This window comes from Carassius gibelio, chromosome A5, assembly GCF_023724105.1.
Source record: "Carassius gibelio isolate Cgi1373 ecotype wild population from Czech Republic chromosome A5, carGib1.2-hapl.c, whole genome shotgun sequence".
Classification (NCBI taxonomy): domain Eukaryota; kingdom Metazoa; phylum Chordata; class Actinopteri; order Cypriniformes; family Cyprinidae; genus Carassius; species Carassius gibelio.
Genome location: NC_068375.1, coordinates 39,114,756 through 39,140,185, shown reverse-complemented (window position 1 = coordinate 39,140,185; position 25,430 = coordinate 39,114,756). Strand labels below are relative to the sequence as shown.

Below are 25,430 nucleotides of genomic sequence, written 5' to 3'. Positions count from 1 at the left end.
CTTTAGAGACAAGGAATGCAATGCAATCCAGTGATGTTCAAGAGACGAACAAATAAACAATGCAAGAACGTGTGCATATGAGGGATGTAAAAAAGTATGTTAATATGGAACAAGAAAGAGCCATGGTTACAGAGGTTTAATTTCTGTCATAACATCAGTGAATATTATGATTCAGTAAGGCACTGAAGTTTTCTGTCCCTCAGTGACTCTCAGGACAGGTGGCACTACTTTTGTTTTCTTCTGGGATAAAGTCGAGAGCCTGTGCTGTTATTTCTGTATGCAGCTTGTAATCTAATACAGTTTTACTGCAGCAGCCGGAGACAATGAGCATAGAAACCTCCGGCTGTCTGAAGTCTCACTATGGCAAGCCGTTTTTACATTCAATCCCTAAAATCTATTTTCATGCTAGTACATGCACTTACTTTTATATCCACTATATATTCCATTAGGTACTAGTACTTGGCCTATTTGTTGGCTAATAGTGCTTATTTTTTAGGTATTAGTAGCTATTTTGGTACTTTTTCATTAGATACTATCTCTTAGTAGATACTGGTACTCATTCATTAGATACTACAAATAGACACTAGTACTCATTTATTACATAATAGCACTTTGATTTGTTTTACTAGCACTCATTAAGCAGGCACTATTTATTAATTATTTATTCCTTATGCTAGTACTTATTAAATAGACCCTAGTACATATTCATTTGATGCTAGTACTTATTTCAGTAGTGACTAGTAAGTATTCTGTTGTTACTAGTAACACATTGTAACTAGTAATTTATATACATATTGTACACTAGTAATTATTCATTAGGTACTAGTTTTTATTTTTAGTATTATTTTTAGATACCAATATCGATTTTTCTTAATCATTAGATACTATTACTATATTATTATTATTATTATTATATACTTGTACCCATTAAATAGTATTTATTTATTACATACTAGTATTTATTCCTTAGATTCTTGTACCTATAAATTATATACTATAATTAATTATTTAGATATTAGTACTTATTTATTAGCTACTAGTACTAGATACAAGTACATTTATTAGCTACTAGTATTTATTCCAGATGTTTCTAGTAAGACTTGTAGAAATAAATAATAATTAGTATCTGATGAATAAGTACCAGCATCTTTTAAACTTTACTAGTATCTAATGGATAAGCACTGGTATAATTAGTAATGAATGAATATATATATATATATATATATATATCAGTACTTAATTTAATAGATACTAGTAGATATATTATTTTAAAAGTACTAGTAGGATGAAAATAGATACTAGTATGTTTTTAAGGAATTGATGTTAAAACAACTTGCCATACGGGATGCTGATCGTCTCGTAGCATCGCTGCTCGGGTCATGACTGCCAAAGATGAAGAGATTGTATTAGTTGTATTAAACAGACACATAAATATGTAACTCAAGAACTCATGTGTCTTACGTGCTCCTCTTCCAGTCATTGTGTCAGCGCTGTAGTTTTAATCCAGGGTCTGGATGGGCTGGTATTGTTGGCCAGCAGAGGATTATGGGTCAGGAGCTCTTGTTTCTAGGTCTATTTTAAAGCTTCTGAAGCTCCAGGACACTTGTATGAAAGAGGACGAGCTGAAGAAATGTCTGATTGACTGATTTTCATCACACACTGCTGAGTTTTTCTGCTGAAATTGCAAAATGCACCTACAAACCTTTTTACCGTCATTATGTTGTCAACCGATTAATCTTAATTAGAATTATTAGGCTATTAGTTTTTTTTTTAAATGTTTTTAATCTTTATATTTACTGTTTTTGTTTTAAGTTTAGATGGTTTTCATATGTTGATGTGTGTTATTTTCATTTTCTTTATTTATTATGACTTTTTTTATATGCCTGTACCATGTTTATTTAATTTCAGTTTTATTTTGAATTATTTTAGGAGTTAAACTGAATGAAAATGATAAAACTAAAATAAAATAAGAATTTTTTTTATTAAAATAAAAAATATAAAATTTAATTATATATTTTATTAATAAAATATACTTTAAATATATTATATATAATTTTTTTTTTAATATTTTATTTCAATGAACATTTAATTTAAAGTAACAGAAATATATTCATTTTTTAGTGTTTTAGTTTTCAGTAAACAATAATAACCCTGATTCTCATCCTCACAGGATATGGACTATTTACAGAAAAACTTTTATATTATTCATTTATTTTTGACAGGTATCTGATTTATATATTGCACTATATTTAACAAATTAACTTTTTTTTTTGTACCATGATGGAAGAGTAATGAATTTCCCACAATATTATAATCAATGTAATCCAACCTGGATTTCAGTATATATTTTTGAGTTCTTATCAATTAATATTCATACTCTTGAACAGAAAGGGACTGAATTAGATGTAAAGTCACTGCACAAACACTAGAGGACACCACAGTTCTGTTTCTACTACCAATACTGCTCTGAATAGGCTATCCACAGATCTCATTTATATATGAAGTTGAAAATGATTTTTTGTTTGTCGTGATATTTTTTGGGATGTGGTTTATTCAGACACACCCTGTCAATATTCTTCACCTTATGTGAGCATGATGCTGACGAAACATCTTAAGAAATCATCATTTCCTGGTGATGTAATACTGTATGATGCTGAACATCTATCACTTGTCCTGTGTTTCCTCAGTCACATAAACTTTCTTCATTACTGTAAAAATACTAGGATTTTTAAATAAAATTAAATGCATGATGCTAAAATACTTTTACAAACGAAATAAGTAGCCAATTTCCTTTTTACATTAAAGTATTGAGAACAAAGGGAGAATGTGGTTAGTTGTCATGAAAATAATATTAACATTTAAAAATCATATTTTTTATAAATATTTCATATAAAAATATATAAATAGCTAAAAAAAAGTATCCAGTTAACATTCAGCGTCACGGAATATTGTGAAATCCAGCTCCCTCCCATTTCCTCCGGACTATTTTTCCTCATTCGTGCAGCTGTGGTGTATTCATCCGCGCGCCGGTCAGTATATAAACGGCTGTAACTGAATGCGTGTATCCTTCCGCTGAGCCGGTGTGCCTCTGCCGCAGCACGCACATCTGACGGCCCGCTCAAAACCACGCGTTACATCTTCTCTTTAGAGTTTTCTGTGACAAATCTCTTCCTTTCTAACCGAAATCGTTTTATTTGTCGTATTTTGTGTGTGTTTTGAGCGGAGCTGTTTGTGTTTTATTCGGCTAGCCATGGCTGACATCGACAAACTCAACATAGACAGCATCATTCAGCGCCTGCTCGAGGGTGAGTCGATCAAATATTGTTATAAAAAGACAAATCATTTAAAACGTGTTTTTATTGTAGCATATCGATATGTCTATTACTGATTTATCCGCTATCAGCGTCGTATTTGGAGCTGTTGAGCTGAGCTAATACGTTTAGCTTAGCGTTAGCCGCTTAACGTAACGTTACTGACATCAACGTCTATGTTTCAAATACATTAAAATAACGTTAGATTTCCTCTCGAGACACGTTCAGAAGCGCGCCAAAGATGCCAAACAATGCAGTCTACATAGACAGCTCGCTTGGTTTTGAGACACAGCCGAGCTCCTCGCGCGGTTTTTGTGCTTAAAATATAAAAATACACTATATAATGCTGAAAATGTGATGTTATACACTTATATAAGGCTCCCACATTCATTAAAAACCTGGAAATGACAAAACTGTACTGGCCTGAGTTAGTAAAAATAAAATAAAAATATATATTTAATTGCTTTTTGAGACTTAATATTCAAAAACATTAATTTTCTGTTCTGTTCTGACTCTTATTATTCAAGTGCATGTTTCATAATGTTATTGCTTTATTGTATTGCATTATCATAAAGCAGTAAAAGTCGTTACTGCAATAAATACCTTGTGACCATGCAAAAAAAAGTTTTATTGTATACAGTATTATACTGTAATAGCAATCCTTGGTTCATGATAACGAAAGTTTTTACGTAACTCACTTCTGGGTTTGGTTATGTGCAGTATTTTTGTAGCTTTACATTGCATTAGTTTTTGAACATTGTAGAGATGCATCATCTTTAGGAACGTGAACATGGATGTTCAGAACTCGGATGCATTAAAGAACAGAACGTGCACACCTTGAATCATTTTCACACATGCATTGCTTTAAAGAAAGACTTTTTTGCTTTGTGTCCGAGCCGGTCGTGTGTTTTCATGCGGGCTACTCTATAAAGCTAACTGTGTTTCTCAGAAGCCTCTCCCTGTTTTTTCCACCTCGTCAGAGTTACGATGTAGCCAGTTGCACCACCTGCATGTTTATTGCTTTACAGCCTAGAAACGCGGCCGGGGTGTGAGGACTGCACCTATATCTGCCCGCCGTCGCCCGTTATTATTACGGCTGTTCCCTTGGCAGTCTGCTCCCGTTACATAACCACACTCGCTTTAATGCCGCCCGATGTGTTGCCAAAACCTGCTTCCTGGTTCAAGGGTGGAGGATATCAGTCCAGGAGACTTGAATTGAAGAGTTTAGGATATGCTCAAAGGAATAGGTCTAGTTCACTTAAAATGACAATTTATGGAAAAAGGAACCCTCAGGTCATCAGAAATGTAGATGAGTTTATTTTATTTTTCACTTGAAATTTAGCTCCGCAGTAGATGCTCTGCAGTGAATGGGTGCCGTCAGAATGATAGCTGATAAAAACATCACAAGCACTCCAGTCCATCAGTGAACATCTGGAGAAGACAAAACCTGAAACACATCCAGCATTAAGATGATTTTAACTCAAACACATAGAGTCTATAATCCAGAATAACACTTCCTCCAGTGAAAAAGTGTTCTGGTCTGAATCAGGAGAGAAATCTGCACAGATCAAACACAGCCAAAAACAACTCTCAAAAAATATGTGACTGGATTTTGATGTGAGAGACAACAGCAGATGCACTTTTTCAATGGAGGAAGTGTTATTATGGATTACATACTCGTGTATATAGCTTGTTGGTGCATAAACAATGAGCATTTGACGTATTTTTTTGATATTTTGCTAAGGACTCAAGTTGGAAGTGAAACTCTTGAGTACTTCAAGTACCTTCATGAAGCTCTGAAAGGTTTCATTGCACAAGCACAACTTTAAAGACGCTTTCCACACTATTCAGCTGTTGTGTAGCGTTGTGTTCCTACAGTATGTGAGCTCACGAGGGTGTAGTTTGGTATGTGTGTCTCGTCACAGGGAGTTTCAGCTGGTGCATTACATGGCAGTGACTTCACCCGCATAACTCAGACGAGTTCGTCCAAGCAGTTGAACTCCAGCATGCGTCATCTTCTGGCTTCGTTCACTGTAAAGCTCCAAACTCGAACCTCGATAGCCGTGCTCCACGTTCTGTGTGTTGCAATCACTCAGAAGTGTTTTGGGTGGATCTCCCGCCGTTGTCAGCTGTGTTGTCGGTGTAGTGTAGACAAGTTTTGAGGAGCACTGACTCACAGTCACCGTCTGAAACCTTGTGATGTGGCCGATCTGTGCTCCAATGTTGCGGCTTTCAAGCTTTTTAAAGGAGCAATTTGTTACATAAGTAGCAGATTATATAATTTAGCATTTACGAGCAGAGTTTTGAGTGTCAAAAAAACAATGAGGATGTGAATTAAGGTGACGGCAGTCTTAAGAACGAAACAAAGAAAACACTATTTTACATCTGCATCCAAAACACAGTGACGTCTATCAGTATTTAAAGGGCCGGTGCACTCAAATGTTGACTCTTCTCGTTATTTGCATGAATGATTCCTTTAAGAAAGGTTCAGCTAATGGTGATGAAGTGACTTGACATCATCTCGTTGAATAGCCCTTTGCTCATTGTTGTGGAGTGTTTCGGACAGCCCTCTCTCTCTCTCTCTCTCTCTCTCTTGCTTTACTCTGTTAGTGTTTGTTGACATGGAATGAGATTATGAAGACAGCCAGTGGAAACTCGTTTGCTGTAAATGACTAATATATTCCACTTTTTTAATACTATTATACTGTTTTTTTTTTTTAATATAATTCATATATACACATAGCATATTATTTTTTTGAATCTAGTTGTTGCTTAAATTGTTCAAAATATTAAATAATAGATTTAAATAAAATATAATGCATTTAATATTTTAGTGTTATTGTTTGTAGTTTTTTATTCATATTAAATAATATTCAGTATTATGTATATATCAGAGTATTTTGTTATTGTATTTATTTTAAGTGTGTATTAATATTTTTCATAATCATTACGTAAATCAATATATTTTTAATTCTTTTTTTGTTGATTTTTAAATTATTAATATTCAGATTAAATGTATAATATTTGTCTATATATTTCATGTCATTTAATGTACAAAGGGTTTTATTTTTGTTTTTATTTTAAAGAGATTTTTTATAATTTTAAATGTTTTGCTTTAATTTTTATTGAACCCCAGTTTGGGAAACGCTACTGTAAATGTAAATCACCACAGTCTTACATCCTGGTAATTATGTTGTTTTTGTATATCACAGAAGCTATATATTGCAACATATTACTGCTGTTTTAGTTGGTAGTTCAGTGGGAAAATACTTAAATATTAACCGTTTCAAGCGTGTGTATTTGGATCATCCAGTTAAATCCTGTGTTTGGTACGTTGTGTCCTCCATAACTTTCCGTTATCAGCAAAACAAGCTTCGGTCCAGAGCTGTGTGCCAGTTGCTCAAAACACGGGGTAAAAATAGAAAAGCTGGGCAGTAACAGGCCGTCGTGGAGCACAGGCCAGCCTTTATTCCCTGGAGTTCCAGCGCAATAAAAACGAGATCGATGTGAAAACTGCCAACATTGTGAGCAGGCAGAAGTTGTTAGCGGGGAGAAATGGGACTGCGGGATGATCCGTGTGCTTTCCACATTAGGGATGAATCCTGTAGGTCACTTTGATCCTCTGTAAGTAGGGCACGTCTGCAGACAGGAAGACGAACCTAACCTACTTCCCTTCCCTGTGCTGACGGATCACAGAAAGGCCATATTTATCTGCATAATGCCACGCTTCTCTCCTGTTTGTCCTAAATAACTACAGGTTAAATTACTCTGGTTTCGCAACTCTGGACGCACACTTGCGAGAAACGATTGCTCAACTAACCAGATAATTACATGAACGATGACGTCTGATGGGGATTGAAGTGTTGGCTTGGATTGATAAATTGTCCACATCTTTGTTTTATCTTCCAGCTGTAGGCAGAACTTTGGACCAGGATCATGATTAAAAACTATTATTATTATATTAGTTTTATTATATTATTATTATTATATTATATACTCACGCCTTCATTTGATTACCTAAAAAAAAGTATATATTCTTGTTTATTAATTTGTGTTAAAACCTAAATCCAAAAAAAGAGGAACAATGTCTGAAAAAAAAACAACAACATCAAAGTATTTCATAAGGCCCTGTTATTGTAAACCGTTTAACTAAATTGTTAAATATTTATGAATTCAGTTGATTAGACACACATTTTGATTATTACAATTTAAATAAACCATTAAAAAGGAATTAAGAAACACAAAACACAGACTTTGAGCACACAAAACTGATTTCGTAGGGCTCCAAAAATCACATTTTTGTTGAGCTTTTCGTTTCATGATTTCAGTGAATGTTTTTTGATTAACATTATTTAAATTAGTCAAAGTTAACTAAAATATATATATATATATATATATATAAGAACCTTTAACGTATTTCAGTTAGTTATCAAGACAACATTTCACATTATTATTATTTTAAGCTTAAGTGCTAAAATATACGTTATACACCGGATAGTTCCGGTCCTTGATTCTGATTGGCTGAGCTGCGTTCGAAGCTGTTGTAAATTACTCTACAAAAACACACCTTTGTTTACGTTTGTGTGTTGCTTGGCAACCACTCTGTTACAACAACAACTGTTTCTGAGGAGCTACATAGTTTGGTGATTAATACCATTACACGATTTGCTCTGTTTTTGTGAAACCTTACATGTATGGAATAACAGTTTTATAAAAGCAGTAAGCCCCGTGCAGCCGTGGTTTACAGTGAATTTATAACAGACAAGGGGTTTTTATAACCGTGTGCCTAACAACGCCTCTTAGCTGTTATAAATCCACTGTAAACCACAGCTTCACGGGGCTTACTGCTTTAATAAATGACAAAATGATATATAACAAAATTAATAAATACAATTGCAACAATTAAAATGTAAAAATATATAATAGGAATTCTAATAGTACATCAGTGATACTATAATAAACATCAAGTGTCAAACACAATCACTGCGCTCTTATGTTTTTCCCATGGGACTGGTCAAAGAGTCGACGCATTGCTGTGGTTAACTGTGTGTGTGTGTGTGTGTGTGTGTTTGCAGTGAGAGGCTCGAAGCCTGGCAAGAACGTGCAGCTGCAGGAGAACGAGATCCGGGGATTGTGTCTGAAATCCCGCGAGATCTTCCTCAGCCAGCCCATCCTCCTGGAGCTGGAAGCACCGCTGAAGGTCTGCGGTGAGTAACACAACCCTGCTGCTAAGCTTCAGCTTTAGCCGGTCGTTTTGTTGAAATAGTCAGTGAATGAGCCGCGTTCCTCTCCTCAGGTGATATCCACGGACAGTACTACGACCTGCTCAGGCTCTTCGAGTACGGAGGATACCCACCGGAGAGCAACTACCTGTTCCTGGGAGACTATGTGGACCGAGGGAAGCAGTCTCTGGAGACCATCTGCCTCCTGCTGGCCTACAAGATCAAATACCCCGAGAACTTCTTCCTGTTGAGGGGAAACCACGAGTGTGCTTCCATCAACCGCATCTACGGCTTCTACGACGAGTGTGAGTGTCCAGACACTGTGCTGCGGTTTCAGTGATGCCGAAGATGCGCTATAATAATAAAAATTTCTTTATAATAAAAAAAAACTAACAAAAAAAAACATGTTTCTAAAGAAGATATTTTGAAAAATGTTGGTTTCCGAACAGGTCACCATTGACTTTCATAGGTTGTTTTTTCTCCTACTATGGAATTCAATGGTGACCTGTTCGGAAACCAACATTCTTCAAAGTATTTTCTTTGGTGTTCAACAGCGAAAAGAAACTCCTACAGGTTTGGAACACGCGGAAGTTGTCAGTGTTTTATGCCATTATTTGATAACCACCTTTTTTTATGAACTAATGTTACATTTATAAAAACCACACAAACCAAAAGCACAGATTTTCTGAAAAAAAAAAAAAAAAATCATTGTAAACTAATATTATTGTTAACATTTTATTAATTCAATTGATTAGGAATTGTTTTTTTCATTACTACTATTTAATTATGCAGTTGAAATTAGGCTCATTATATACTGAATACACAGAATTTAAGGAAAATAAAAATAATTAATAGGGTCTTAAAAATATTATAAAATTGTAAAAATTTATATTTCATGACTTCTATCAAAAGTTACCAAAACATAAAACCGTTTTTGTTACTTGAAATAAAATGGCTTAACTGAAAATAGCTTAATCTAAATATTGAGAAAATCATCTTTAAAGTTGTTCAAATGAAGCTCTTAGCAATGCATATTACTAAGAAAAAATTAAGTTTGGATATTTATGGTAGGAAATTTACAAATATCGTCATGGAACATGATCTTTACCTAATATTCTAATGTTTTTTGGCATAAAATAAAAAAATCTATAATTTTGACTCATAATTTTGGCAATAGACAACAATTCAGCTTTACTGCTCGAGGGACACGCATTATTTTTAATTTATCTTGATGTTCTAAAATAACTTAAAGTAAAGATGGAAAAATTAGACCATAAAAAACAAAATATAAAAAATGACAAACATACAACAAAATTACCAAAAAAATAAATTTTTTTAATTGAGAAACATGATTTTGTTTTAAGGTGTGTGCTGAAATCCCTAATCCTTCTAAAACACTGGACCATCGTGGGAATATAATCCGTAAATGCATGTCCAGATTTAACTGTGTTTAGCCGTGTTTTAAACTCTTTTATAAGAGCAAGACGTGCACTTTAAACCGAACTGTGACTCGTTCAGTGCAGAATTAATTATTGAGCATCGTGGAGAGTGAAGGGAACCAGAGTGTATTTTTAGCAGAGTCTGTTCCTCTAGAGCTCTTCTTCGTTTAAATGTGAACTAGTGTTAAATAATGAATCCTGCAGGTGATCTCAAACTCATGCTTGTGTTTAGGCAGGAGACGCTACAACATCAAGCTCTGGAAGACGTTCACAGACTGCTTCAACTGTCTGCCCATCGCTGCCATCGTGGATGAGAAGATCTTCTGCTGCCACGGAGGTGTGTGTGTGTGTGTGTGTGTGTGTGTGTGTGTGGATAACCAGAGAGACTTTCACCTGCTGAACAAGCGCTGGCTCTTCTGCTGCGTGGAGTGTCATGAGTCTGAGTTTTTATGGTATCCATTAAAGCTCACACTTTTTACAAGGGCATCTATGTTAGGAATTTCTCAAAATATTGTACACAAGTCTGAGTCACATCACCGGTGTTTGGTCACGAGTCCAAGTTTAATTTCAAATCCATTTGTTAGTCTCTTTCTGTACGCAGGTTAGTTTTATAAACACCGTTGCTGGACATTTAGTTCATACGTGATATAAATATATACATGCATACATTATAAAACTATAAAAAAAACATATATATTATTTTTAATAAAAAAAAAAATATATATATACATATTAGTATGAAAAGTTAAAATATAATATTTATATATTATATTTATTAATTATTTTTTAAATATAGATTTTCAATTAAATGCACTACTGTTCAAAAGTTTTGTTTGGTAAATTTTTATGAAAGTCTTTTAAAAATTAAAGAAATTTTAAAGTAAAAATTTAGAAATTTTTGTATTTTCAGCATCATTCCAGTGTCACATGATCTTCAGAAATCATGAAAATATGATTATTTACTGCTCAAGAAACATTTCTGATTATCAATATTGAAAAGAAACAATATTTTTGTGGAAACAGTGATGCATTTTATTTTTCAGCATTCACAGATAAACACAAAGTTAAAAAGAGGAGCATTTATTTGAAACAGAAATCTTTGGCAACATTATAAATGTCTCAAATGTCACTTTTGACAAATTTATAGTGTCCCTGATTAATTTTTTTTTAAAATATGCAGTTAAATTTAAAATTAATTAGATGCAAGTGAAAAACAAACTTGTGCTCTGAATTAAAAACAGTATTTAATGAACTATATTTGTTACAAAATAATACACATATCGTAGTGCCCCCCCCATTCATTAACACGAATGTCCTTTTTGAACTAATCGCTGAAGTGAATCAGCCTCCTAATGCTTCAGTCCTCTGTCAGATGATCTTTCTCTTCAGATACATGACGCATGTAAAACGAGAAGCCTGAACATCTGCTGTTTAAATCATCTTACTTCATCAGTTTATGATTTGCAGTGACATCATCTGCGTCTCGTGTGATCCCTGAACGGGTGCAGCGTCTCTGGGAACCTAATCTCCAGCGCTTTCTGCTGTTCCTCAGGTTTGTCTCCTGATCTTCAGTCCATGGAGCAGATCAGAAGGATCATGAGACCCACAGATGTCCCGGACCAGGGTCTCCTGTGTGACCTGCTGTGGTCCGACCCGGATAAGGATGTGTTGGGATGGGGCGAGAACGACCGGGGCGTGTCCTTCACCTTCGGAGCAGAAGTAGTGGCCAAGTTCCTCCACAAACACGACCTGGATCTGATCTGCAGGGCTCACCAGGTGAGGCACTATTTTTTTTATTAAATACACGATTTTTTTTAAAGAGTTTTATTGCAGTTTTTGTTTGCACACACCGTTATGATGCTGAAAATTCAGCTAAATAAATCATATTTTTAAGTATATTAAAATAGAAAACCTTGGGATCTGCCTTGACTTCTTACTGATCCCAAAGTTTGTAACAAAAATGTTTGTTCTAAATCTTGACGTTAAGTAAATTCTAGTCTTTTTTTTTTTTTTTTTTTTTTGCCTGTGTAATTTTTATTCATTTTATTTAATTTTTTGTCTTCTTTTAGTCTTATTAAATGTATAAAAATGAAAATTATGTCTTGGTAACTAGGTGAATAAAAAAAAAAAGCATTTTATTCCAGGGGATTTAAAAAAAAAAAAAAAAAATTTTTAAACAGCTTTGAATGTTGGAACTCTCCAGCTGTGATTTGGTGAAGTAGTGAACTGTTTGACTGATAGCTGCAGCTCCTGAACTTCCTCTTCCTGTGTGTGTGTGTGTGTGTGTGTGTGTGTGTGTGTGTGTGCAGGTGGTGGAGGACGGATACGAGTTCTTCGCCAAGCGGCAGCTGGTGACTCTGTTCTCCGCACCGAACTACTGCGGAGAGTTTGACAACGCTGGAGCCATGATGAGCGTCGACGAGACCCTGATGTGCTCCTTCCAGGTGCGTTCAGTCCTGCTCTGATCCTCTGATCGAAATCCGCTCGCATCTAAACCTTACGTGTGCAGCCAGTCCCAGATACTCCAGTTTAAAAAACATAATGCATCTTAAACTGTTAAAACGAGTGAGAAAAGATGACATTAAAAAGAATGTAAATCAAGGACCTCTGATAAACTTTCCCTTTAAAAGACATGTATAAATGCTATTTAAATCCAAATCACATTCATTTTGATTTACCTTAAAAATGCATGCAATACGACCTTAATCCAGTGACTATTCATGAGATGAAACAACATACGTTTTGTTTATAATGCATTTTGCATTCATTATATTGTGTTATAAACGTAAGTGTTGCATGACACAAAGCTGATTCAGACTTTCACGTTATTCAGCTCGATACATGTTTAATCTGCAGATTTTGAAGCCAGCAGAGAAGAAGAAACCCAACTCGAGTCGTCCAGTGACTCCTCCGAGGAACACAGTCCCCAAACCGGCCAAGAAGTGACCCCCGCGGCCCGCTGGACTTGTATCATACGCTCTTCATGTGTCTCGGATCAGGAGTGGCTCTGAACCGTCCACCACGTCTTTATTTCGATTCTTCACGTCCTCGTTTATCGTCCCGAGCGGAGCGTTTTAATTTCACTTCATTTCCGAGGCAAACAGTCTCTAATTCCCACTTCAGGACGACGTATCTTCTGGATTTTTAAATCGACACGTTTGAGATGATTTGTGACCACTGTGAACAAACCAGTCTGTTTTTATGCACCTGTTGCTTATTTTTGGTCTGGTGAATGTGCCATGAGGTTTGATATTCAGTCCGCTTTTATCATTTTTGAGTCTTTTTTTTAATCTTCATGATTGCGAACGGATGGATGTTGTCAAGTGTATGAACTAAAACGTCCTCTTTCTTTCTTTCGACGCGATGCCTTGTTTTCTTCATTGCGTATCATGTGAGGTTTGGGCATGTTGACTTCTGGATCTCTTGTGTTGCATGCGTTAGTGTTAGAGGAACAGGACACAAGGTTCGGCTTCTCTCAGGGCATGCCACCTTCAGCATGTCTGCAGAATAATGTAGCTCCTCATCAGGTAAATCACGTCAGGAAAACCTCTTTTCTTGCAAATTTCTACAGTATTTCAAATAGATTCTGTTTAACCCAAACTCACTGTAAATATACAGGACACGTTTTGTTCAGTCTTGGCAATAATTCAGTTTTCCACACTATAAATAATTGTTATACTTGGAGAATAAATCGAAGGGAGATGGAAACACCTTTGTTTGTTTGATTTGTTCATTTCAGAAATGTATTGAATTTAAAGGGAACATGAAATCAAAACTGATTTATTTATTAATATTACTTAAGAGATCTATATATATTATGTTCCCGACAATATTCCGTATTCTTTTAGATGTTATTTTTGCATTTTGAGTTCAAAATTCTTAAAATGTTAAGTTCTTAAATGTTAAGACAATATTTGAGAACTTAGTAGTTCTTTAGAAAATATTACAAATATTTGAAAACTTAAGATACATTTAAGAATGTTAGGAAAATATTTGAGAACTTAATCATCTTAACTTAAGTTGTTCTTTAAATATTCAAGAACTTAAACGTTCTTAAAATATTGGAGAACTTGGGTGTACTTTGAAAAATATTTAAAATATTTGAAAACTTGAACGATATACTTAAGATTAACAACTAATTTTTTATTTTTTAAATATGAGAACATAGACGTACTTAAACTTAATGATAAAAATGTTAATACAATTTTTAAAACAAAATATGTACTTGTATTTGCAATAGTAAAAATATTTAAGAAATAAAAATATTCTTTAAGAAAATATTGGAGAACTGACTTAAAAAAAACAAATTGAAAACTTAAGAGGTTCTTAGAAAAATATGTAATGTTAATAGAATCTGTAAGAACTGAAAAGATGTACTTGTATTTGCAATAAAGTTAAAATATTCAAGAACTTAATCTTTTAAATTCTGAAATATTTTAATATTTAATTTAAACTCTTTACAATAGAAAACAAAAAATAAGAAAATATTCAACTTACATTTTCTTGAATAATTTGAGAACTTAATGTTCTTAGAAAAATATTTAAGAATTTAAAAAACTGATAAGATGTACTTAAGAAAATATAAAAAGTGTAAAATATTTCAGTAGAATAAAATATTTGAAGATGTACTTTAAATATTTGCAATTAATTTTAATAAATCATATATTTAATTTTTAATAACTTTGTTTACATTTTTGTTTTAAGGTTTGCACGTGGAACATGATTTGTTTGAAGGAAAAGTTAATCTTTGTAATGTTCATGATGACACTAATAACTTTTCCCCATTCACTGAACCTCAACCTACATTTCTTTTAATATTTCAATCTGAAATAAAAATGAGTACATGAAAATCTGACAATAAAATATAAACATTAAAATGACTATTAAAACATGAAGTGTTGCATTATTTCTTTATTATATAAACAAATACATTCTGTATTAAAATAAAACAAAATGATTGCAAAAATTTGATTCATAAACAGATCTGTGCAAATTAAGTACGATTCACAAACCCTTTATAGTTTCTCAGCCATCGTTTACAATGGATATGCATATAGTTTTCACGAATGTCTCGATGTCTATAAACCATCTCATAATCAATCCTTTATTCCTTTATCAACCGATGCACAAAGAAAGACCATGAAAATGTAAATCAGTCATTGAGATTTGATCGTCCAGCATTATGAATCGTGGATAATTGAATTAAATGCTCGTTCACATTAAAAAGTAGTTCACATAAAAATGTGCTGTAAATGTGCTCATGCCCAGACCATCAAAGATTAGGAAGAGTTTTGTGTCTTCCACAGATTTGGAGAAACGCAGCATTGCATCACGTGATCACCAATGGATGTGAATGGGTGCCGTCAGAATGAGAGTCTGATAAAAACATCACAATAATCCACAGTCCATCAGTGAACATCTGGAGAACATAAGATGAAACAAATCCAGCATTAAGATGCTTTTAGAGAGTCTATAATCCATAATAACACGTCCTCCAGTGAAAACGTGTTCTGGTCTGAATCAGGAGAGAAATCTGCACAGATTAAGCAGCGTTTACAAATCAAAAACCGCTCAATATAAAACAAGTTTTTTACTTCTAAACACATCTTTTGTCTTCTCCAGATGTTAACTGATGGACTGGAGTGCTTGTTGATTATTGTGATGTTTTTATCTGACGGCACCCATTCACTTCCATTGCTGAGATACTGATACAATGCTGCATTTCTCCAAATCTGATGGAGACACAAACCCACGCTGGCCTCGGGGGGAGTAAATATTCAGCCAGTTTTAATTTTCAATAGAATTATTACTTTAACAGCGCCTCTTTCTGTGGGACGATCGGTACTCTAATGAGACTGAAGCATTTCTATTGCATTGAATATTTCACCATGAATTAGAATTGAATGTCAAGCACTTAAAAGTCAGTGTCATAATTGATAAATATGAATGAAAGCCGTTTACAGATAATCCCCATCTTCACTGGATCTGTTGAAAAGATTTGGAGCTGAAGCGTGTAAACAGTGCAGGATCATCTGAATAAACCGTGAGTTTGAGCTCTCACAGGACGGGGAACATAAACACTCGTCCGTCAGAAGGCGATGTGGTGACGAGGTGCTCCAGGAGGAAGCTGAACGTGATGAAGATCGAGCTTGATAAACTGAAATATGTGAGATCTGCTGATGACACCAGAACCAACACAAAATGAAGTTCTGAGCAAGATTTCACACAGAATGAAGATTCTGTCATCATATTTCCTGCAGGAAAAAATGAATAAAAATTTTGCTTATAAGAAAATATTTGAAAATATTTTTTTTCCCACTTGGATAAAAATAAAAAATAAAATGTAATTTATTTTTATTTATTTTTTTAGATTTATCAAAACGTTTAGTTTTTAAATCTCTAAGAACTCAGGTTTTTATTTTATATCATCCTTAAATTGTTTTGCTGTATGTTTACATTGGTGTTTTATGTATTTTAATTATATATATATATATTTTTTAAAGCACTTTGAGATGCAACTTTTAAAAGGCGCTATGAAATGAAGTTTATTGTTTTTGTTGTTTTTGCAGAATGCATCAGAGCATGTTATTCCAAGAAAAAAATACTTGTAATTTCTCATATGAATAAATTAAATGATTATTTACTGATTAATGTAATTAATGCAGAAGATCCTCAATATATTTAACTAATAAAGATCAGCACATTTAATTATGACACTAACATTTAACAAAATATTAGATTTTGATGATAAATTGGTAACACTTAGGTTTCATTTGTTACATACATTAATTACAGTAGTTAAACGAACAATAAAAATACTTCTAAAGCGTCCATTAATCTTTATAATTTAAACATTTATTAATATACAAATTTTAAGTTGCATCTCTTAATATTAATGCACAAATAAACAAATATAAAAAATGAACAACTGTATTTTTATTAATAATGTTTATTTTTAGTTAATTATAGTTAATGAACGTTAGACTTTATTGTAAAGTGTTACCAATAAAATAATATACGATTGTTTAACATCTCATCAGCCGATTAAATTTGGTCTAAGTGGCGTTTTAACGAATTACTAACTCATAATTCATCACATATTGATCATAAGGCCTAAATTCGTCCAATCTGGATTATAAACGGAGCACAGATTATCAGATGTTAAGAAACTGAGTAAATGACGACAGAATCTTCATCTGAGGCTTTAAACCTCGTTCACATTAATTGTATTAAATGCATTCCTCTACACTGTATGATTATGAAATATAACTAGTGAGTGTGTGTTCATGTCATTTCCTTCTAAAGTCATGAATAATTATGAGGATTTATGAGAGATATGTCATCTCAATCGCCGGGTTTGACTAGTGAGAGCATAAAAACGGTGAACCTCATAAGTGAGAATTGGAAAAAAGATCTAAATGCCGTCTAATCCTTGACAAAACGAGCACGTCTGAGCCAGCGCTTCACGTGTTCATGATGATTCCTGTAGTTTAACAGTGGCTGTTGTGTGTGAAAGAGCAGCGTGAACATCCTGAGAAACATCTTCTCCTCAGAGCGAGGTCTCGCTGGTGTGCGGTCGAGACGTCTCCTCCTCCAGGAGAGCGATGCGCTGTTTCAGCATCCGCACCTGTGTCTCGTGACGCTCCACCATCGCCATCATCTGAGACTCCAGCTTCTTCAGCTTGTTCTGGTGCTTCTTCTTGGCTTTCTCGTACGCTGCCACCAGATTACTGCGGGAGATGAACACACACAGCTTTAACCTCCTGATTGACTGAGACGCTCCACTCCAGTATTACTTTACAATCAAAAAACTTGAAGGACATCAGATAGAGGTTACAGCTCAAAACACATTTTAGATGGAAAAAATGCACTAACCCTAAAACTGAAAAAAAAAAATTTAAAAAAAAAACTTATGAAACAAGTTGAAATACTAAAATTATTAAAACTGAAATCAAAATATATTAAAACTAAACAGAAATATTAGGGGGAAAACAGCAAAAGCACATTAAAAAAAAAAAATTCTAAAGCTAAAAAAAAAAAAGCTGGAATGAATAATATTAATTTTGAAACCTTGTCTTGGCAACTAAGTGATACAAGTTAAAGTTACTAAATTACTAAAATTGTAATAATTAGATGAAAGCTAAATGGAAATATAAAACTGCAATAAAATAAAAAAATATTAAATTAAAAACTTCGACTTAGATACTAACTGAAATATAAGCTAAAATTACTAAAACAAAAACTGAAATTAAAATAAAATAGAAAATATGAATTAAAGAAATAAAAAATTATATATAAATAATAAATATAAACACATAAACCCAAAGGGTCAAAAAAAAACTTATGAAACAAGGTAAAATACCAAAATGATTAAAACTGAAATAAAAAAATATTAAAGCTAAACAGAAATATTAGGGAAATAAATACTTTTTTTTTCTAAAGCTAAAAATAAAAATAAATAAAAATACATCTGAAATGAATAATAATAATAATAATAATAATAATAATTATTATTATTATTATTATTATTATTATAAAAACGTAGAAATCTTGTCTTGGCAAATAAGTTACTAAATAGCTAAGTAGAAATATAAAAAAAATGAATAAAAATGTTGCTCTGGCAATTAACTGAAAGAAGTTGAAATGCTAAAAATAACTAAAGCTCAATAAGAATACGTAACAAAAAATATATTTTTTAATTTAGCCTCAAATTGACATAAAAATATATTAAAGCTAAATAGAAAAATTCGAAGAAAAAAGAAGCAATTTTTAAATTAAAATTAAAACTGAAAATATAAAAATAAAATCTTATTGGAAACATTAATAAATACTCTAATAATATATAAAATAACACTAAAATAACTAAGGTAACAGCTGGACGTGCAGCAAGAGTGTGGCATTAACAGCAGCTCCTGAAGTCAACACACAGTGATGCTGCGATGTGACCAGCAGGAGGCGACACAAACATACACAGCTCCACTGGATCCTGTCATCATGAGGCTTCTTCACATCAAGGCACACATTTGAGCTGTGTGTGTGTGTGTGTGTGTGTGTGTGTGTGTTACCTGTTTGCTCGTTTAAGGTCGTTAACGAACTCCGATGACTGCTGATGTCTGACTTCACTGCTCTTAGTGAGTCTTTCTAACGCCGCGACCAACTCCTGAACACGACCCTTCAGCTTCTTCTCTCTGGAACACACACACACACACAACATCTCACATCTTCTGAGGAGTCTTTATTTCTTTATCTCTCAATCATAATGTCATCATATAAATATCAGCATCTGCACCAGATTGAGTGTCATAATAAAACTGAGCTGTTTTTCCTCCATATTCTCACTGTATCGGACTAAATGAGCCAAAGCCTGATGATCAAATATGATACTCAATACAAAAAAAAAGTAACTGTAGTTACAGTAGTACAGTAGCAGTAACTGACCTCCTGAGGGCGCTGGTGAGCTCCGCCGCGAGGTCGCTGTCACTCAAACTCCTCAGATCAGACAGACTGATCACCGGAGAATCACCAGAGTCCTGCAGCATATATATATATATAAAAAGACAAACACACATAACAAAATTAAATATGAATATTAGGAAGCCTCAGAAACATCAGAAACAGCAACTAACTGAAATAAGTTGAAGTGGTAAACAAACAAACAACAACAAAAAAACTAAACTGACGCCAGAAACAAACACACATAAAATAAAATAAAAAATTACAATGTAAAAACGGTTGCCTTGCCAATTTGCTGAAACAAGTTGAAGTACAAAAATTACTAAAACTAAAAAAAAAATAAAGCTAAACAGAAACAAAAACTAAAAATGTCAAAAATACATTACTTAATTATCAAATTTAAACTAAAACTTTAAGTTTATTTAGACTTAAATTTAATCAATATGAATATTAAAATATACAAATGTAAAATAATAAATAAAACTATAAAATTATACCAAAAATAAAATATAAAAATAAAAGCTAATTCGAAATATTTTGCTTAGATTAAAGAAATGAAGGCCTCCTTATATATTCAGGTTTACAGAGACTGTGCGAATCCTGGTTCTTCAAAGACGAAAAATAAAGGGGTTGTTGAGGGTTTATTTTTAGTTGTTTTTACTTATTTTAAATTATTTTAAGTCATCTTGAGGCCATTTGAGAACCAGTGAAATAAGTTCTAGTTTCATACTCATTCTTCTAATGTAATGAACCAGTATTTCATGTCAAATTATTTATTTGATAAGCAGACCTAATAATGCTAGTGTAATTGTATTCCTGAAGCTCAAACAGTAGATGGCGCTAGCAACACCAAGGTCATGGGGGCATTTCCAGGGAATGCATGAACCTTATTGCATACATTCCTCTATTGCAAGCTGCTTTTGATAAAGCGTCTGTTAATGCATAAACGTAAATGCAATTATCATAACAAATTCTTATTAGAAACAACTGAATCTTATCTGGCGCTTATAGATAAAGAGGATTATGTGTAGAGTACAGTAGCAATGCCAAGGTCGCAGGTTTGATGAGGTGTTCTGGGATCTGCAGAGACTGTAAGAGAACATCATGTGTGAAGCACAGGTGAGTCAGACAGCAGTTGAACCCGCTCTCACACCCACAGATGGGATGCTTTCACAGCAGAGACAAGAGAACAGAGCAATCGATCGAAACAGAGAGAGAGAGAGAAGATACTCATCAATAATTCACACGAGCTGCTGCTGGAGACATACACAGAAAGACTGATGGACAGACATCTGACAGATGGATGGAAGGAAGGACAGCAGACAGATACTGTAGATGGACAGACAGATGGACGGACAGACAGAGACACGAACAGACAGAAAGATGGACGGACAGACAGAAAGACATCATGGACGGATGGAGAGACAGATAGACGGAGAGATAGACATCATGGACGGATGGACAGACAGACGGAGAGATAGACATCATAGATGGATGGACAGACAGATTGACGGAGAGATAGACATCATGGACGGATGGACAGACAGATAGACGGAGAGACAGACATCATGGACGGATGGACAGACAGATAGACGGAGAGATAGACATCATGGACGGATGGACAGAGATAGACAGAGAGACAGACATCATGGACAGATGGACAGACAGATAGACGGAGAGATAGACATCATGGACGGATGGACAGAGATAGACAGAGAGACAGACATCATGGACGGATGGACAGACAGATAGACGGAGAGATAGACATCATGAACGGATGGACAGACAGATTGACGGAGAGACAGACATCATCGACGGATGGAAAGACAGATAGACGGAGAGATAGACATCATGGACGGATGGACAGACAGATAGACGGAGAGATAGACATCATGGACGGATGGACAGACAGATAGACGGAGAGATAGACATCATGGACGGATGGACAGACAGATAGACGGAGAGATAGACAACATGGACGGATGGACAGACAGATTGACGGAGAGATAGACATCATGGACGGATGGACAGACAGATAGACGGAGAGACAGACATCATGGACGGATGGACAGACAGATAGACGGAGAGATAGACATCATGGACGGATGGACAGACAGATAGACTGAGAGATAGACATCATGGACGGATGGACAGAGAGATAGACGGAGAGATAGACATCATGGACGGATGGACAGAGATAGACGGAGAGATAGACATCATGGACGGATGGACAGAGAGATAGACTGAGAGACAGACATCGGATGAAACTTCTAAATTATCTAAGCTAATAGAGTGTTAAAAAAAAAAAAAAAATTCAGATAAGAGAGAGATATTACTTATTGGACCAAAAAGCAGTGCACACAATATCATAGATTAAAGTTTTCAATTAGACGGATGTACTGTTATTTCCTCTACAGTCAAAAATCTGGGTTTTATTAGACAGCAACTTGTCTTTTGAAAACCATATTTCCCCAAAAAGTTAAACGCCAACCAATGAGATGTGCACAAATGATTTTATTTATTTCCACTAAAAAAAGTGTGAAACCGTATTTGCATCTTGTTGTTTCCATTTAGGTTCTTTACGATATATCCACACATGTGCATATGAATGTGTGAACAGACAGTATGTTATATTGTATGCACCGTACCTTCCCGCTCTTGTCTTTGGCTCCAGCGCTGCTGCTGGTGGAGTTGAGCGATCGCCGTCTCTGTTCCTGATGTTCCTCCACCTCAGACTTCAGATGCTCGATGTGCACCAGATAGGCCTGTTCCTGGGCCTCCCGTGTGCTCAGCTTCAGCTCCAGAGCTTTCTTCTCCTTCTCCAGCAGATACAGCTGAGCCTTCAGCTCCGCCATCTCCTCCTGAGCACACAGACACAGACATCTGTGACCTACAGCTCCTCTCCTGACATGTCACATCACTGATGAAAGCACCTCAAGACTCAAATACGAATCACAATCACACACTCATCAAACCTTGACACGGTTTGTTTGATGCAATGAAGGACAGTCGGGACGGTACAATGGGTTCAGTGCATTCTTATCCAATTATATTGACTTATAATCTAAATTAGCATGAGAAAAACTCTTGCTTATACCAGGGATTTCCAAATGGGTGCTGAGTTTAGATTAATTAATTATGAAATATTAGGAGAAATATGAAAGGAATATGATAAATGTGCATATTAATAAATATTTCTGAAATAATATTCCAAAAAATATTTTAAATAAAAAAAAAGAAATTTTTCATTGAAATAAATTAAAACAAATATAAAAAAATAAAAATAAAGCACCTACTAAACAATAAAATATTATGAAAAAATATTAAATATTTAAAAAAATAAAAAATAAAACACAGAATTAATAAAATGAAACCATACAATTATTTTATTGAAAAGATTAACAAATAAAAATAAACTAAAAATATTCCGAAAACATGAAAAATTTGACTTTTTATAAACTTTTTATATTTTAAAATAATACAAATTAAACCCTTCCTAAAAATAGACAAAATATTTTATTTGAAATCAAAATAATTACTAAAACTATATCTGCACAAAATAATTACTAAAAAAAGTTTAAATATTATATTTGTTTACCTGCATGTCACATGAACAGAGAACCGGGAACATGTGAATGTGTTGATAAATACTTATATATAATAATAATAATTATAATTATTTATTCCTCGAGTCTTTCACACTGATCTAGAGTCTGTGTTTCTGTAGAAATGTCAGCTGATGGAGTTGTTCATATCTAATCATCTCTCCTTGCGTCCGATCAGATCTCACATTTCAAACACGAAGCTGAAGGTCACTGACGGATCGAGCTCACTGAGGTCACTGAAAGACTACTCTATAAACATATGAACAGATCTTCATTTTACAGATTTAAACTACAGATTCAGTCATCCATCCAACAAACATACAGCTTTTGCTTCATTATAATGTGTGACTGTATCAGAATCAGTAAAAGACATTCATCAATTCATCTGTGAATCCTGAAAAATAAAATGCATCACAAAATATTTCCACAAAAACAAAAGCATGAAGCAGCACAACAGTTTTCAGAACAGTGTTATTTTAGTATAGTTGATTGGCTTTTTTTTTAACAGCTTATGTAATTTTACTAACATTAATTTATGTGTTTTGGTCATTTTTTTAAATATGTTTTCAGTTTTCATTTTTAGCATTAGTTTATTTCGTTTTAGATATTATAGTTCTTTTAAACAAAATGGAATGGGAGATTTTGCATTGGAAACAAGCTGAAATAAATTTTATTTAATCTATTTTATTCATGAATATATATATATATATATATTTTTTTTTTTTTCAGTTAATGTAATGTGTCAAGTAATTTTTTTTAATGGATTTAGTTAATAATATAATAATAATAATAGTGATAATATATTATAGAATTTAAACATGGCTAATAATCAGAAATGTTTCTTGAGCAGTAAATCATCATATTTTCATGATTTCTGAAGATCATGTGACACTGAAGACTGGAGGAATGATGCTGAAAATACAGCGGAGCATCACATAAATACATTACACTTTAACACAGATTCACACAGAAAACAGATGTTTTAAATACTAATAATATTTCACTGTTTTTACTGTATTTTTGATCACATAAATAATGCAGCCTAGGTGAGCATTTACCCTCAAATTTAGCATTAGACTTTGATTCATGAACTAAGTATTCCTAATCAAGACATTATTTCTGAGAGTATTTTGATTTATTATTATTATTAGATCAGCGTGAAGCGTGTGGTGCTGTACCTTCATGGCCATGAGCTCCTGCATGAGCACGGCGTTCTCCAGGTCGAGTCTCTGCGAGTCTGCACGGGGTTTGAGGTCGTAGTTCAGCGGGTCGATGTGGACGCTCTCCAGCTCCAGCATGGTCAGCTTCACCGCCGCTCGGTCGTTCTTCAGCTGCTGCACGTAGTCCTTCAGACGCTGCTCGTCGTCTTTGGAGAAATCAGTGTCACAGCTGCTGGCCGTCGAGCTGGTGGTGCTGCAACACACACACACACACACACACACACACACACACACACACACACACACACACACACACACACACACAGGTGAGACAGGTAAATCAATAAAGGTTAGTTCATACACACATTAAGCTAGTATGGCCATAATCATAAAACACTTTTTTTTTTGCTTTTGTTAAACATGATGTTCTCGGCATGACATAAAGAATATAGGGAGTCCACTTTCATTTTCATTCAGTACCATCAGGTCATGGTGCAGAAGATTAAATTCATAACGATATGTAAAATACAGCATTTTAAAACTTAAATTAAAAATTTAACTCAAATTAAAAATGGCCAACACCCAAAATGGCTGACATGGGGAAACTGGACATGGCATGATCCACTGAATCTAAAGAGATCAGATTTTGGGTCAAACCATTCAGAAGTTATAATCAAAAAAATTAATTTTTTGCGTCTCCTGACCACTAGGTGGCGCTGCCTCACGTGAATTTTTGCATGCTTTTCGTCAAATTTGTTCATGTGTCATTTGAAAATGGTTGGACGAATCAACTTGAACTTTTTGCCAGCGTGGTCTGAAGATGATCTGACTCAAATTTGGTGGGAATCAGACGAATCGTCTAGGACAAGCTTGAAGAAGTAGGTTTTTTGAACAATTGAAAATAGCGGAAAAAACGTAACCTTGTGATTTCAAAAGTTATAACCATAAATAAATTGAAACTTTGGACAAGTGGTGGAGCAAGAGAGTTTGAGTTAGAGAATCCAAATTTGCTATGGTGACATTTCCCACTGTCCTCTATCAGTGTGCCAAATCTCACAACTTTCCCAGAAGCAGTTCTATGGGCTGCCATAGACGGAGGAAGATGAAGAGGAAGAAGAGGAAGAGGAAGAAGAAGAAGAGGAAGAGGAAAAAGAAGAAGATGAAGAGGAAGAAGAGGAAGAGGAAGAAGAAGAAGAAGAAGAGGAAGAGGAAAAAGAAGAAGAGGAAGAAGAAGAAGAGG

The 25,430-nt window shown here is 34.2% G+C and overlaps 2 protein-coding genes across 4 annotated transcripts in view; one reads left to right on the top strand and one right to left on the bottom strand.

The window, feature by feature from the left end:
* Nucleotides 1–3,058: 3,058 nt before the first annotated feature.
* On the top strand, nt 3,059–13,680 carry LOC128014916 (serine/threonine-protein phosphatase PP1-gamma catalytic subunit B). The gene is made up of 7 exons (XM_052598630.1): nt 3,059–3,305; nt 8,387–8,518; nt 8,608–8,838; nt 10,205–10,309; nt 11,525–11,748; nt 12,282–12,416; nt 12,829–13,680. Exons 1-7 carry the CDS (start codon nt 3,251–3,253, stop codon nt 12,916–12,918), a joined length of 972 nt encoding a protein of 323 aa, XP_052454590.1. The 5' UTR covers nt 3,059–3,250; the 3' UTR covers nt 12,919–13,680.
* A 1,188-nt stretch (nt 13,681–14,868) lies between these two features.
* Nucleotides 14,869–25,430, bottom strand: part of LOC128014913 (colorectal mutant cancer protein) — an 84,194-nt gene continuing 73,632 nt past the window's right edge. For all 3 annotated transcript variants that reach the window (XM_052598622.1, XM_052598623.1, XM_052598624.1), the window contains 5 exons: nt 24,209–24,443; nt 22,074–22,286; nt 19,411–19,502; nt 19,038–19,160; nt 14,869–17,702 (listed from right to left, as the gene is read on the bottom strand). In XM_052598622.1, the coding sequence (XP_052454582.1) occupies nt 17,522–17,702; nt 19,038–19,160; nt 19,411–19,502; nt 22,074–22,286; nt 24,209–24,443 (844 nt within the window). In that variant the 3' untranslated portion in view covers nt 14,869–17,521. The remainder of the gene's footprint in view (nt 17,703–19,037; nt 19,161–19,410; nt 19,503–22,073; nt 22,287–24,208; nt 24,444–25,430) is intronic.